The sequence below is a fragment of the Periplaneta americana genome, chromosome 6 (assembly GCF_040183065.1).
Source record: "Periplaneta americana isolate PAMFEO1 chromosome 6, P.americana_PAMFEO1_priV1, whole genome shotgun sequence".
NCBI classification, from domain to species: Eukaryota; Metazoa; Arthropoda; class Insecta; order Blattodea; family Blattidae; genus Periplaneta; species Periplaneta americana.
In genome coordinates, this window is record NC_091122.1 from 96,764,037 (window position 1) to 96,780,280 (window position 16,244).

At 36.5% G+C, this 16,244-nt stretch overlaps 1 protein-coding gene across 2 annotated transcripts in view; it reads left to right on the forward strand.

The window, feature by feature from the left end:
* The first annotated feature begins 1,333 nt into the window (after positions 1-1,333).
* Positions 1,334-16,244, forward strand: part of LOC138701520 (adhesion G-protein coupled receptor G2-like) — a 101,893-nt gene continuing 86,982 nt past the window's right edge. The window contains exons 1-3 of one of the 2 annotated variants that reach the window (XM_069828495.1): positions 1,334-1,458; positions 3,447-3,685; positions 15,185-15,305. In XM_069828495.1, coding sequence (XP_069684596.1) covers positions 15,202-15,305 — 104 coding nt within the window. In that variant the 5' untranslated portion in view covers positions 1,334-1,458; positions 3,447-3,685; positions 15,185-15,201. Of the gene's footprint in view, positions 1,459-3,369; positions 3,686-15,184; positions 15,306-16,244 lie in introns of both variants that reach the window. The other variant, XM_069828496.1, reaches the window with a different exon arrangement.

Genomic DNA, 16,244 nt, shown 5'->3' on the forward strand with positions numbered 1-16,244 from the left:
AGATTGAAATAAGGTTATGACAATCCTGAAGGAAATTGGTGTGGATTGGAAAAAGAAGAGGCTGACGAGTAATCTTTATATTATGAAACAAGTCAAAGTTAGAATAGGTGAAGAAATGCCAGAAGGAAGTGAAACATAGAGAGGAGTACGACAAGAATGTCCTTTATCACCTACCATGTTCAGCATCTACTTGGAGGAGTTAGTGAAATTTTTTTTTCAGAACATGGGACGGGTGATAGTAGGAGGAAGAAGAATAACGTACGTACATAAGATTTGCTGATGATATGGCGTTGTTAGCAGAAGAGGAGACAATACTAAGGTATAAGCTGCTGGACATGCATAACAGCTGCGAACAGTATGGATGTAGATGAATGCAAACAAGGCGAAGACTATGGTTATCGGAAAAAAATAAAGGTGGTAAATGTGCGAATTCGAAACGAGGCAGTAGGCCTAAAATAAGTAGACAGCTTCAAATACTTTGGGTGTACTATAAAGCAGTGACATGAGCTGCTGCCAGGAAGTCAAAAGGAGGATAAAAATGACAAAGGAGACTTTTAATAGAAAAAGGAGCATCTTCTGCGAATCTCTGGAAAAATAACATAGGAAGACTAGTGAAGTGCTTTGTTTGGAGTGTGATATTTTATGGGTCAGAAACATGGACATTACGACGAAGTGAGGAGTAGCGACTAGAAGCATTTGAAATGTGGATATGGAGAAGGATGGAGCGTGTGAAATGGACAGAATAAGAATTGAAATTGTGTTGGAAAAAATGAGTGAAAAAAGAATTATGATGAAACTAACAAGGAAGAGAAAAAGGAACTGGTTAGGTCACTGACAGAAGAAACTGTCTGCTGAAGAATGCACTGGAAGCTGGTAAACGGGAGAAGAGTTCGGGACAGAAGAAGATATCGGATAATAGATGACATTAAGATATATGAATGATATGCGGAGAGAAAAATGAAGGCGGAAAGCAGGAAAGATTGGAGAATGCTGGGTTTGCAGTGAAAGACCTGCCATTGGGCAGAAAACTATGAATGAATGGAATTTCGCTTTATTTTACTTCAGTTTAAAGGATTTTATGTTAGTTTAAATTAGTTTGATTTACTTAATTTTAGTCTAGATTAGTTCAATTGATTAATAACGGAGAAAAATTCGTGCCGACGCACAGTGGTCTAAAATCCATATTTAGGAGGACAAATGCAGAAAAATGACATGTAAAAAAATGAAATTAAACCTTTAAATTATTTTTCCTATATAACTGAGTAACACTAAATTGATAATCTTAATCAGCGGAGGTGGCTGCATAGCGAGATAAGAAGCCGGTAACATGCCACATTTCGCCACCCAGCATTCTTACTCAGCAAGCGCCGCGAGTCTGCGTTTTCTTTGTGCTGTAACTCTGTTGTAAGTGGTCGATTCCATTCATATTTGGTACCAACGTGTCAAGTAGTTCTTTAGGTATGTAACACTGTTTGTTTTTGTTACATTGAATGTTATTATAGTATGTAAAATTAGCATGAATGGACACGGGACAAAATATAAATATAACCATTGAGTGCAGACTTTGCTAAGGTAGAGAAAAAAAACCCTTTGGTTCGTCCAAAAATGATTTTTTTTCACTTCCTCCACTATTTACCTCTATTTTAAATCTAGTCTTAAGGTGCGCAGATTTGCGGAAGTAATAATTTATGAGCACTATTTTTTCGAGGTGCAGTAGTGGAATTTTTCTCGATTGCAGTTATTTCAATATCTGTGAACTGAATCTGCTTCCGCAGTATAATTCAGGGAATTCAAGATGACAGCTTGTTAATTATGTACCAAATGAGCTTCCCGAGTGTCCAAAAGGTGCAATAGTACCTAAAATGTTACATTTCCCCCCCCCCATAAGATTTTGTCTAAATGCATCCCCCTGTAAGGGGCACTTCTGCTTATACCAACGTAAACAGAGTTTGTATACAAAACAAATGTACTAAGTGTAACTACTGTATAAAATTTCATAAAAATCTGTTAGATAGGACAAAAGTTACTAATTTTGTCTAATTTCGCCCCACTATAAGGGGTAGTTACACTTAGACCAACGTAATGAGAGTTTGTATACAAAACATACATGCTACCTGTAACTACTTTGTAAAATTTTATACAAATCTGTTAAATAAGAGAAAAGTTACTAATTTTGTCTAATTGTGCCCCCTATAAGGGGTAGTTCTCCTTATACCAACGTAATCAGAGCTTGTATACAAAACATATATGTTCCTTGTAACTGTTTTGTAAAATTTCATACAAATCTATCAAATAGGAGAAAAGTTACTAATTTTGTTTAATTGCGCCCCCCTATAAGGGGTAGTTCTCCTTATACCAACGTAACGAGAGCTTGTATACAAAACATACATGCTACCTGTAACTACTTAGTAAAATTTCATACAACTCTGTTAAATAGGAGAAGAGTTATTAATTTTGTCTAATTGCGCCCCCTATAAGGGGTAGTTTCCCTTATACGAACGTAATCAGAGCTTGTATACAGAACATATATGCTTCTTGTAACTGCTTTGTAAAATTTCAAAAAAAATCTGTTAAATAGGAGAAAAGTTACTAATTTTGTCTAATTTCGCCCCCCTATAAGGGGTAGTTTCCCTTATACCAACGTAACGAGAGCTTGTATACAAAACATATATGCTACCTGTAACTGCTGTGTAAAATTTCACAAAAATCTGTTAAATAGGAGAAAAGTTACTAATTTTGTCTAATTGCGCCCCCTATAAGGGGTAATTCCCCTTATACCAACGTAATCAGAGCTTGTATACAGAACATATATGCTACTTGTAACTGTTTTGTAAAATTTCATAAAAATCTGTCAGATAGGAGAAAAGTTCCTAATTTTGTCTAAATGCGCCCCTCTATAAGGGGTAGTTCCCCTTATACCAACGTAACGAGAGCTTGTATACAAAACATACATGCTACCTGTAACTACTGTGTAAAATTTCATAAAAATCTGTTCGGTAGCTGTAAAGTTATTAATATGTCCCGCTAAATTTGCATTCTAGACCACTGTGCGACGCCGGGAATCGAATCCAGGACCCCCAGTTCTACGCACTAGATGCTCTACTCCTGAGCTACGCGGAGACTCAACCCCCGGCTCCGGATCGAACTCCTTTCCTAATAATATCGATATATACAGTATATTCGAAAAAAAAATCAGACTACATCATTACACTTTCAATCTTATGAGGCTAGAAATTTGGTTCATAATGATTTAGTTTGTCATACTTTGGATTAGTTCAGTTTCACATTAATATTGTTTGCTTTAGGTTCTTGAGATTAGTTAGGTTTCGTCTACTTCTGTTGTAATCACAGCGGTTTCATTTATTTCAGTTACAATTCTTGAAATTGTACACTGAAGAACATTTCGCAGAACCGACAAGTTACAACAGCAGAATCAATTGTTCCAGAGATCTGCAACCTCCCGAAGGAAAAGGATATATTTCGTGGAACATTCGCTTATCGAAAGCTGAGTGCAACATATCTAATCTCCCAAGACGGCCGAATCACACCTCGTCGCAAGGATTCAGAGCGCGATGAAACAATTTCATATTAGCAAGAGACATCGCTAATGTGAGACGCATGGTTGGGCCACCTGCGATGAGCGCAGCTGTCTGAGTGGACATGAGATTCAGGACTCAGCTGATCGGTGAGTACAAAGTCCGTAACATGTTACACAGCCAGCACGCCCAAGAGGCACAGAGACTGACTTGTATACTGATATTGATATATCTCTTTGTTTAGCAACTCTACAGACGTTATTTTATATCGCATAACGAAGAAATGGTGGAATAAAAATGGCTGACAACACAAATACGCGAAGAACTGCTCTGTTCGTGTCCACACCAGTATCTGTGGATCTGTCAGGGGTTGAGAAAAATTTATCTAATGTACTGTTTCTCAAATTACAATTCACGGGGTAAAGGTCATTGACGATCTCTGATAGAAGAAAAATATTGAGAAGTTCATGCGATTTAGCAATACGTTTCTCTCTAAACACGGATATGGAATTATGTAAGGCAAGGTTGCCAGCTACGATCAGTCTGAGTGACCCTTTACGTAGATTCTTCGCACAACAGTGCATATTACTGTGGAATCTCGGCCACTAAGTCACTCAGTTGAGTGCCCTCCTTGTATAATGGCAGTTGGCTTAATATTATGTCAACATATATGTCGAACTTGGAGTCAGACCACAAAGGGAGAGGGATTCGATCCGGTGCTGTGGATTGAACTTCGGCGTAGCTCAGTGGTTAGAGCATTTGGTATGTACAACCAAGGACCCGGGTTCCATCCCCGGCACCGAAGCGAATTTTTCTCCTCTAATAATCATAATATTATCAGTTATTTGTGAACTTCCCTACAAGTTAATGGCTTCAAAAGTTTATTTTTTTGCTTCAAGTTTCTGTGAAAAATGTGTATCAATAAAAAAAAAACTAGTTTCGAACAGTTAGCCTATGTTTAAGAGACTAATAAATCGGTGTCATAACGACAGCAAATATTTTCTCATTGTTATTTTTAAACGTTAAAGCAACATTTCTTTTCCTTATCGTGTTCGCAAAATTACTTATACTTGCGTTTCACTTCCTTGATCTGTCATTATCATCACATAAACGGGGCGATTACTTTTCGTTCTTTTCATTGCACACAAGTCACTTTTTTATAATCTCGAAAGTAACATTTTGTCTATCAATGTTGTACAGATTATGTAAATCCGTGCAGCCTAATCAATTTGTTCACAGTCACACACGGTTCAGATATTCGCGTATTTCGGTCGCTTCTAATATTACCGTATTTGAAGTTCATGTAAATATTGAAAGCTACGAGTCATTCACAATGAGTGAATCAATTCGTTCATGTGAATCAGAACTATGTTACGAACATTCATCTTTACGCATGAAAGTGCCGTTTTATTTTGTCTTATAAAAATTACAATAAAGAGTAAATTTCAACATTTTTTTACACGAGACTGAAAACAGGCGATTTTGTATGACTAATATATTCTGAACCCAGATCTGGAATCCAAAATTCGTTACTACGCACAGTTTCTCCAGGAATATTTTAAATTTATTACAAAAACGCTTTAAACTGGCCCAATTTCAATAATCTGATAACCAGGATTAGGGGTTGTTAAGCAGTCAGCATCAAGTTATCTACACTCAAACCATTACTCCAGTACTTAGAATTAAAACGCGGAGGATATGAGTGACTGACGGGATGGGCATGTAATCAAGTAAACAAGCCGCGAATAGTCTGTACAGCCGAGTTAACAAACAACAGAAAAATAGTATTACTGTCGACTATATTAAATGGTAGGCCTATTACATCTTTACATATTTACTATGGATTTAGTTCCAACTTATGCAATATGTACTGTAAGTTATAACAAGAATTAGTCGGGGTAGGTACCTTTGAACACCAGTGTACATACTGTACTCCAACCAGGAGAAAGTCTCAGGGGAATGAGACGCAGCGGGGTGATGCTGTGAATGAATGTTGATGTCATAAGATGTAATAAGGTGACACACGTGGGTACATACATCTCCATTGGCTAACTCTCAAAGCACAAACGATAACACTCATACATACATACTTATACTACCCTAGTTACAAAATTAGTTCACGGTTAATCTCCTGGTCTTTTAATCCCTCCATATAGGAAATAAAATAGGCAGTAGAGCGCATGTTTTTTTTAAACTGACGTTATAACGGTAATGTTATCTATCAACTTCGCTCCAATAGATGACGGAATAGTAAACACTTTCCTTTCACGGTTAATCTCCTGGTTGGAGAACAGTAGACATAGAGCGTCAAACAACTGTAACTTACCTTACAAAGACAAAAAAAAAAAAAAATACTACTGAAATAAATTGTAAGTTACTGAAACCTGTTTTTAATTGGTTATTTTACGACACTTTATCAACAGCTATGATTATACAACGTCTGATTGAGATGAAGGTGATAAAGCTAACGAATTGAGTCCAGGATCCAGTGCTCATAGTTACCCAGTATTTGCTCTTAATGGATCGAGGAAAACCCAGGAAAAAACCTCAACCAGATAACTTGTCCCAACCAGGATTTGAACCCTAACCCTCTCGTTTAACGGTCAGGCATACTAACCGTAGCGCTGGATTTAAAACCTGTTATTCAATGCCACCCTTTACACTTCCAAGTCCTGCCATGCCCAGCGTGCGAATTGACGTGAGGGGTGTGATGTCGGAAATCATCTGCTCCTGGAGAATTTGATGTCTCCTGCTGAAAAAAATATTAATTTTTCCCTACCAGGAACAACATTTTATCCCCTTCAAGTGCCTAATTTAGACTATAGTTTTCGTGTATTTTGTGTATTGCTAACAGGGGCGGCTTTTGGGGTAGTGCTAGTGTGCCATGGCACCGCCAATGAAATAAACAAAAATAATATCGTAAAAAGCAGTTGTAATAGTTTATTTCTACACTTTTATTCGTATTTCATCTGAACGAGCGCGCGCACAGATCGGGACGCACTCTTGCAGCGTTTTTCGGAACTTTGGAGCCACTTCTGTGTGGCACTCCTAATGTCCATATAACACTGTACAAAAGGCTACTGATTCTAGTTTATATACGTTTCTTATGGCAGACTTTGAGCCGAATTCAGTTTGACTCGGTAGTTAATATTCCGCCCGCTAGAGCACAGTAATGCAGAAATTTCGCTAGATGGCAGGGTTGTTGGAGACGTTAGGCAGAAATCATCAACCGCAGACTTGCACGAAAACACAAGTTAAAGTTCCGCGCCAAATGTTAATGTAATGTTGCCAATTCAAAACTAATGTACATAACTTGGATTTGAATGTGTAAAGTATTATCCGTTTAACTATATTGAAAGCAGAGATAGTCATGGTTCTTTTTAGAAAGATAAATATTTTTTTCATATTATGTAACACTGTGTAATATTTGTTTTATTTTGCGGCAACTAAATACCGCTACACTGTTGCTATAGTATTGATGCTTTTGTTAACGATACATGAGATCTATGCAGGACATGAACATATGTTATTCAGGCCGCTGCCTTGGATTCATCGGCCTGTTAAATGAAATGCAAACGTGTTCGTTTATTATTTATATCACTGTTTATCTCGTGTGTTTTTGCCAGTAATTTTATTAGTTATAAAATTTATTTGTATTTGACTAACAATACTGTGAAAGTTTTGCATTATCTGTATCTGTAAATTTCGTTATTAGTTTCGGAAATGTTATTGTAACTGTTACTAGATGCATTATTAACTATACACCTGGTAAAATAGCTGGTTTAATTAATGTGTTTTATTTAACATAATGCAAACGTGAGCTGCGATTATCAGTTTCACTAGGGTAATTAGCGTAAGACCTTTTTTCATTTTTGGCACCACCACCAGAATGCCTCACCGGTCGCCACTGATTGCTAATGCAGTACTTAAGATCGATTCGTCTTTCTCCTTTAATATAAGTTGAAAGCAGTCACAATACGAGTCGGCCAACACTGCTATAATAATAATAATAATAATAATAATAATAATAATAATAATAATAATAATAATAATAATAATAATGGGCAGTACCTTTTACGACAATTAAAGTTGTGATGTCCCCCATGGATAAAACATTCAATTCGTACCCTGAGCATGCCATACAGGTAGATATAGGCCTACTACTGACAAGATGTTTGATTGGGAAATTTGGTCTGGGGCCGAGAGTACTGCAGAACGATATCGAAAAAACGATTTTACTTTTATAATTATGGCATATAAAATACATTAGAATGATGTATCTTTTTTTGTGAGATGTAAATTTGAGTGTTGTATCGTTATTATCAGTTGCATTCCTGTCTTCGTTTTTACATTATATTATACTCTAGCTCTCCCTTACCTTCTTCAATAGACGCGCGCACATACACATTCCGACACATACACATTATATATGACGTATATCTGTATATAATTCTTCTCATACATTTTGTGCGCTTCGTAAATAAACACGGTATAATTGTGTGCAAAGTGTGTGTATGAAAGGGTAGTTATGTGGATTATTTTTATGGAATCATACAAAGTGTACCTGTTGCTTGGAAAATTTTTTGTGTGTCAGAGTTAGAGTAGTCAAGTGTGGAAATAATATTTATCTCACTGGGGAAATATTTTGCAGTTTAGGTAATCAAGAGATAACACATAATCCTTACAGCTTTAAGACGACTGTTTTCGTGTCTTTGGTGTTGCAGTATATTTTACATTGGCAATATTTATCCTAGTTGATAGTATCTAAATTACATAAATTGTTTGTCTTCTTTCTTCTTTACAGAATCATTATATGTATAGGCTACATTTATCAATTTATTTTAGTTAATTTTACAAATTTGTACATGTTACGTTAAGAATGATTGTAATATATATATATATATATATATATATATATATATATATATATAGAGAGAGAGAGAGAGAGAGAGTGCGTGCGTGCATGTGACGGGGTGATAGGGGATGGATCGTTACTACATACAACTCAAGCATGATGTGAAATATAATGATTATTCTAAAGTTATATTTCTTAGACATGTTGAGTAAATTTATATTAAGAAACAGGACAGGAAACACAAGGTTTTGGTATGAAAAGCTGTTCAGAATAATCACGTTTTCGATAGGAACAGTGTCATGTAATATATGAAGTATATTTTTCTACTCTCACTTTCGATAAGAAAAATGTTGCTACAAGTAACGTGAATGTTTATCAATAAATTAAAAATCTGATAAGATTATGGAAATGTTGACTCCGGTATTCAGTACATATAAGCAATATAAATATATGTACAGTATATAATTAAACTTTCATGAATTTATATAAAATAGCTGTACGTGTATTACAATCATTTCTATTATTTTTCCATTTAATGACATCGTCAATAAAATTAAAGATCATACGAATGTTAAACTACATTATTTTATACTAACTGTACTGAGACTCCTTCCTTTCATTACTAAATTGTTTGAAAATTTCAGAGATTCACTAACGCATAAAAATAGTTCGTTCTTCCATGGTAGATGTCTAACGAAAGAATTAGAATAGAACATGAAGTTCTGTTTATTTTTTTTTGTAGGTTGTTTTACGACGCTTTATCAACATCTCAGGTTATTTAGCGTCTGAATGAGATGAAGGTGATAATGCCGGTGAAATGAGTCCGGGGTCCAGCACCGAAAGTTACCCAGCATTTGCTCAAATTGGGTTGAGGGAAAACCCCGGAAAAAACCTCAACCAGGTAACTTGCCCCGACCGGAAATCGAACCCGGGCCACCTGGTTTCGCGGCCAGAGTTCTGTTTATGATGCGAGTTTACAGAAATTGGTTGCAAATTTATATGGTGAAACAAAAGTTTCTGTTACAATAGCGCATTAAAACGCTCTACTTCTTTTTCTATTTTTGTTGCGCTAAGTCTTTGAATTCTAGCGATTCATGCTATCACGTGATTGACTAGAGTGTGCTGCTTTCTACTATGAGAAATTTCGCGGGAAATACTGCTCCTGGAAAACAATAAGCTGTCATTTGCCATTCGAGTTCATTTATCAGAAACAACAGTCAGTTACGAGGTCAAGACATTGTTGTACGCTGGAACTGGTAAATAGCTTCTCTCCCCACAAAAATGAGTGAATTATTTTACCCAACTTAAAAAAATAATTTTCAAGGGCCGAAAAGCTGTCTTCAAAATTCTCACTAAACGTAATCAAGAAAAAGTGCAGCGGTATGTGGGCTGACTGGCCTCGAAATTCACCTTACTTGAATCCTGTGGAGCATATTATATGGAGCAGGTTACAGGACAGTATGTTTCGAGCCCCTATACCGAGAAACCGTGTTGAGTTGGTGACCCATATGAAGGGAGAGTGGGACTCCGTAAATCAGGACATATTCAAACTCATCTAGAGTTTTGCGGAGTGTATGAAACAATGTCTTGAACGCAGAGTGCGAATTAACGGGGGAATGGGAGGGATTTCCCCTCTGCTGGAACGTTATCCCCCTCTCATAAATTAATATTAACATCCCTGCCAGGGATAACTTCTATACCTCCTCACAAAATATAATTGTTTTAATACAAGTATATTTTATAAAGTACAATATAAAGTAAGTAAAGACAATAATAGGCCTATTAATGTATATCATCACTGGCAATCTGACAACAATCAATAACTTAAGAATTACAAATCTTATCTTAAGCCTGCTCATGGATATTATTATTATTATGATCAAGATGCAAGACAAGCAATTCAGTGCGATCAAGCGTTGAGCCGTATCAAATGAGGATAATAATATTTTTATGTATGGTATTCTCTATCTAGGATTCTATCACCCATCAGGAATTTTAATTCGTACCCTGCTTGAACGAAATAGAAAACACACTGATTATTAGGAACAATCAACCTAAGTACAATTTAAATATAGTATTGCTTCAAATTCCTGTATACATATGTAAAGAAAATATATAAAAAATAAAAATGTATCTGCAACAGAAACTTTTGTTACACTGAGTACAAACATTTGTGCCTATTAAATTTTATGCCGAACATACAAAGATAAACGGCTAATACAATGTTCAAAACAATTAGGGAACACTATGAATTACATAAATATTTTTTCATTGGATACGGGTACTGGCAGGAAAATTAATAAATACATTATTTGTGACATCATTTAACATCATGTCACTAAAAAGCAAATAAATAATTAATTTTAATGCCAACAACAACTTTATTAAAAATTCTACTAAGTAAGCAGTTAAATCTTGTCCTAACTTTTCAAACTTAAATATTCTTTATAAAGGTCTAGTATCGTGAATGGCCTCCACGACATTCGATGACAGCTTAGCACCTTTGTGGCATAGGCTACTCCTTATGAGATTCTGGATTTCCTCTTGGGGAATATTCTCCCATTCCTCCTTTAGAGAATCTCCAAGTTCCTGCAGTGTTTGTGGAGCTGCAGGTCGATTCCTGACATTCCTATCTAGAAGATTCCACAAGTGTCCAATTGAGTTCAGGTCTGGACTGATCGCTGGCCATCCCAATACCTCAATTTCATTCTCCCATAGGAAATTCCTGGTGACAGCCGCAGAATGTGCTGTGGCATTATCCTAAACAAACAGAAATCCAGAGGGTACTTCAATGGCAGAAGGTACTATATGTTCTTCCAGAACGTTCTCAATATACCGGATAGCATTCATTTGCTGGGGAATAATTACGAAGTCCGTACATAATACCGGCGCAGACAATTATGGAACCCGTACCAAATTTATCAACTTCCTGGACACATGCTGCAGACAGCCTTTCCCTTGGCCGTGCCCACACCCTTAAACGACCTTCACAACGTGTGAGACAGTATTTGAATTCGTCCGAGAAGAGCACAGACTGCCACTGGTTCAGGTTCCAATCAGCATGGGTTTCAGCAGACATAAATCTTGATGCCTTATGTCGATTTGTTAAGCGTGATTTTTAACAGGACTTTTTGGCCGTATATTCTCTTCCTGTAATCTATTCTTTATGGTCTGGTCTGAAATCCGGACTCTGGAAGCTATATGAAGGTCATTTAGCAGGTCTCTTGCAGTTTTTGTACAGTCTTAGAAAAAAAATTTATCGCACAGATATTTTGAAGTCCCAGAAAGGAGGGAGTGCGCATGATCAGAGGACAAGAGGCCTGGTTCACAAGAGAACGACTAGTTGAAGTAATAAAATTAGTTTTGTTTCGTTGTATATCTGATCATGCGCACTGCCTCCTTAAAAGTATCTGTGCTACAAAACATTTTTCTAAGACTTTTCTAACACTTGGTCAAAATGAAAGTGGCCGGCGTCTGAGAGACTAAGTTCGAATCGAGTATTTCCGTGAGCGCTCGGGACAGCCAGGCTTTGTTCAAAAGATTGCGTATATTCTTCTGTAGTTATAATGGGGAACACAACTATTAATCACTAAAATCTTCCGAGAAAATAATTCATATAGGTACGAAATTTAAAACAGACATCGTTCAGTGTGTTTAAACAGTGAATATTGTAACACAAACACTATATACTGTATAACATATTCTCAAGTGGAGTATGACCATTGCTCGTTAAAATGCCATTCTGACTGCAGTAAAACTCTTAGCGTAGTTTGTAGAGCGATAGATGTAGTAAGAGTTCGTGAGGTTGCAAGTTCAAATCTTCGTGGAGTTACTAAATTTTTTTGTTGCCTTTTAAATGCATCAGTGAAAATATAACAGATTTTCGTCATTTTTTATCCATAGACTACTTTTCGCTTTATTATTTCTTTCGTGTTAATAGAAACTTTTGACATGGATGGAATTAACACTAAAGACGACAATTAGGAACTTTCATATTAAAATGTTGTGTTAATTACTTTATTTATCCCTGCTGCTTTACACTCTATTGCCTAAGTAACATTCAATAAATATGTTGACGGTTAAATAATTGGCGATAATTATTTTGCAAGTTGTGCTACAGGGAATATGATTATATACTAATCTAAACCCGTGATCATCAGAGCCTAAACGTAGTAATTGTAAACAAGAAGAAAACCCATAATTCTGATGACAAAATACATTCTGATTTCCTGGAATTATAACCACAAATTTTCACCAATTTTGTAATTATCTGTAAGTAACATGAATTAAGGGGACACTAAACTATATTTTGGAACTTTTTTTCCTATTTGACCAATCTTTTACAAATTTGGAGAAAAAGTTTAATATACACTTGGAAAGTAACATGCAAAATCTCAGCTCATTAGATCCAATACTTTTCAAAATAAAAAATATTTCAATTTTTAATCAATCATTAATTGAAATATCACCTTTAATTATTATTTTTTATTTTTTGGCTTTGTGCATTTGACTGTGACTTCTCAATGAATAGGGGAAGAAATCAATCTGCGTATTGATTTAGTTATGTCACGTAAATTAGTGTAGAAATTTAATTTTTTATTTCTATGACACTTTTTCTCCAATTTTTAAGTTGAGTGTCCCCTTAACATAAGCAAAATTATTTGTCTATATTACACTAAAAGGAGCTGTAAAAAATAAAAGAAAGGACAAAACAAAAATTTCACTACGGAGATTCGAAGCATGCTGTGGAGGTAGCCCAAATCAGCGCCTTGTATTATGGAGTTAACTAAAGCGGCGCACGGAGGTTTACGGTAGTGAACTGCGCGCTCACCCGAAGGGACTTGGAAAATTTTCGCTGCTCAAGAGACCGGCCACTTTCATTTTGACCAAGTGTACGCTGTCGAAGAACAGATGTGACAATGTGTCTGTCTTGGCGGAGGTTTGTTTTACGTGTATGGGCCTGGCAGGTCTTCTACAATACTGACCTGTCTCTCTGTGCCCGCTGCGTATCCTGGACACAACAGAAGGAGAAACATCAAACTCTCTAGCCACTTGTTTCAGAGATTGACCTTCTCGTAAGAGAAGTAGAGCACGATACACTTCAAGCCAACTTAAATGTCTCATTTTGTCAGAAGCTTTAATAAACAAAGCAATTCGTTACCATAGCAATGTCAGAAAACTGACCAATTAGAAGTTGTCAGGGCCTTCCATAATCGAAGTTTTCTTATTTCAGATAATTACTCTGAATTTAGGCCATAAATCTTCAAAAATTCTTATTCATAAATGAAATTTATGTTTCAATTTATATATTTACCCATTTTTACCATCACAGCTTCAAAAAACAGTAACCTATACAATTTATTATAAGTGCCCCCCTAATTTTATTGTATTGTGCAGTGTATTAACATAGATACAAAATTGTAATGCTCCGTAAAAAATAAAGTAGTTTGAATGCAGTTTTGTTCCTGTAAGTTTTCTTACGGTTAATAAGATTTTTTGCAACGAGTAGAATTACTTTCAACAATACTTCAATATTAATTTTTTGGTTCCGTAAAGACTTGAAATCATCACCTCTTTACCTCATATCAAAAATATTCTCATTTGACTATCTTCCCATATTTATTCAGGATGGCCAATACTTTCTGTTTCCTTCTGGTAACAGTAACAGTTTTCTCATAATAAGGAATTATGCTGAATCAAGAATATAATCCAGAAGAACATAGTATAGACCCTAAGACAGAAATGTATAGCATAAAAGAATTAGAAGAAATTTTGGAATTAACAGAATTTCCGGAACACTTGGTGAAAACACAAACACATTACCTACGAGATACAGGGTCCTTAATATATATGGCTGCCGTAACACGGGATCTGGCTACCTTGCAACAGGTCGAACATCAGCCAGTAAAACTCTGCCTACATCAGCGAACGCAGAAATGGGCTATGAAACCAATCTTTCCTTGCAATGTTCGAACATGAGAGAGGCAATCAAGAAATTAAAAACTTCGTCTTATTTCATATGAAAAACTAAAATCAAGATCTGGAGGCCTATTAAAATCCTTAAGCGGTTAAAACATGAAGGGGTGGAAGTGGAGGACCGCGAATATTTTTATAATAAGGCGAAACAAATACGACAGGCCTCCTCCTGCCGAGCGAACATAGACGAATATCGAACTTCACCATACTCGACAAACTTGAACCGAACATAGCGCCTGTATTGCATGACGCTAAGAGGAGCAAAGGCAGCGGAGGCGGCTCGAAACATTCGTGCCGTGTTAAAAATAGGAATACTGTATTTCCGAATTCCTGATCTTGCTAATAAACAATAGTCTATATATTCAGAAAATAACACTAACACAAGATCAGATTTATAATGATTTATCCGAAGCTGAATAGAACAGTGAGACTAGCTAATCCACTTTTTATTTGATTCACAACACAGAAGAGTGTAGCATGGAAACAAAAAATTGCTCTGTGGTTTGTTAAGCTGACGTGACGCTGCAGTTCTAATTGTAAGTAATTCAGAAGGAAAGTAAAAAGAATTTATTTACTTGTATTAATACAGAACGATGGACACTGACTTTTGTACGGGGTGTTGTGTGTGAAATGACAGAACAATTTTCTTGCAGTGCTTTCTCCGATAGCATTCTTCCCTTACAAAACTAGAATATATCTGCCTTAATGTCTTGTCATCATATCATTGGATTATTACCTTCGGTGGTTTAGAAAGTTTGTTAATAAACAAGTTATTACTGAGATATAAAACTGAGCTTCCTTTTCTTTTGATTCACAGGATGAACAACAACGAACATGAACGCCGTCGTTCTCTTTGCCGCGTCTATAGTAGCGGCGTTGGTAAGCGGCGCTGGGGTACGAGCAGAGGATGACTTGCGGCTGTGGATCAGTAAAGAGAAGTAATATCCTAATCTGTTCTCACGTTAGTTTGGTAACTTAGACTAGAGTAGGCTAATAAAAGTGTGGAGAGCGCGTTCGTTTTCCAACCAAACGGTCCGAGGTTCGATTCTCGGAATGGACAATGAAAGAAATGTCTTCAGTCCATGGGGCTGAATGTTTTTCCGTTGTCTTGTGATTGTCCTGTGATGTTTCAGCGGTGGTCCTTCGTCATACCGATCCCATGGCCAGGAAGGCCCGAATGTGAAGTGCAGTGTAATCTTCATTCCATACAAGAACACTCCGCATGTAAACAAATGCACGTGTACAAAGCCCATCCTACTGACTGCAGGACAAAAAACTTCTTTATGGAGTCTATAACATGACGTTAATTTGTATCCAGTCTGAAAAAATAACCTGTTGTATATTTTCAAAGATTTGGTAAGAAATGTGCTGTTTTTCTAAACACTAAAAGAAAATACGATATATCAAACCGTTGGAAAAGTAATGGAGCTGTCGAAAAGGAAAGTGATTTGTAGGCGGAGTCGAACACTGACCTTTGGCAACGAATCATGATAAGATCACAGGCAGGATGTGTACAGCTTGATTCAGGGATTTTGACTCCTGCAAAAAGTAAGTAGATATAGACTAAGAGCGAGTTACTCATCACTACTGGCGGGCTGGGTTACACAGGTCAGGCCGCGCAATGATAACACCTGACACTTCCTTCTTATCATGTCGCAGTACACTCCGTCTTAAAACACAATATTCGTCCACACGTACCGTTCCTAACCACTACGTCTGTTCACTAAACAATGTCATGATGACTAATATGTTCTTGACATGAGTGTCCCTCAGCTACGAGCATAGATATTATTTCCATTCTTCCTCTTTCCTCTTCCCCTCCTATGCACATTTGTGATTAAATTTCTTTCTTATGACGCAACACACAGCTCGCTCAC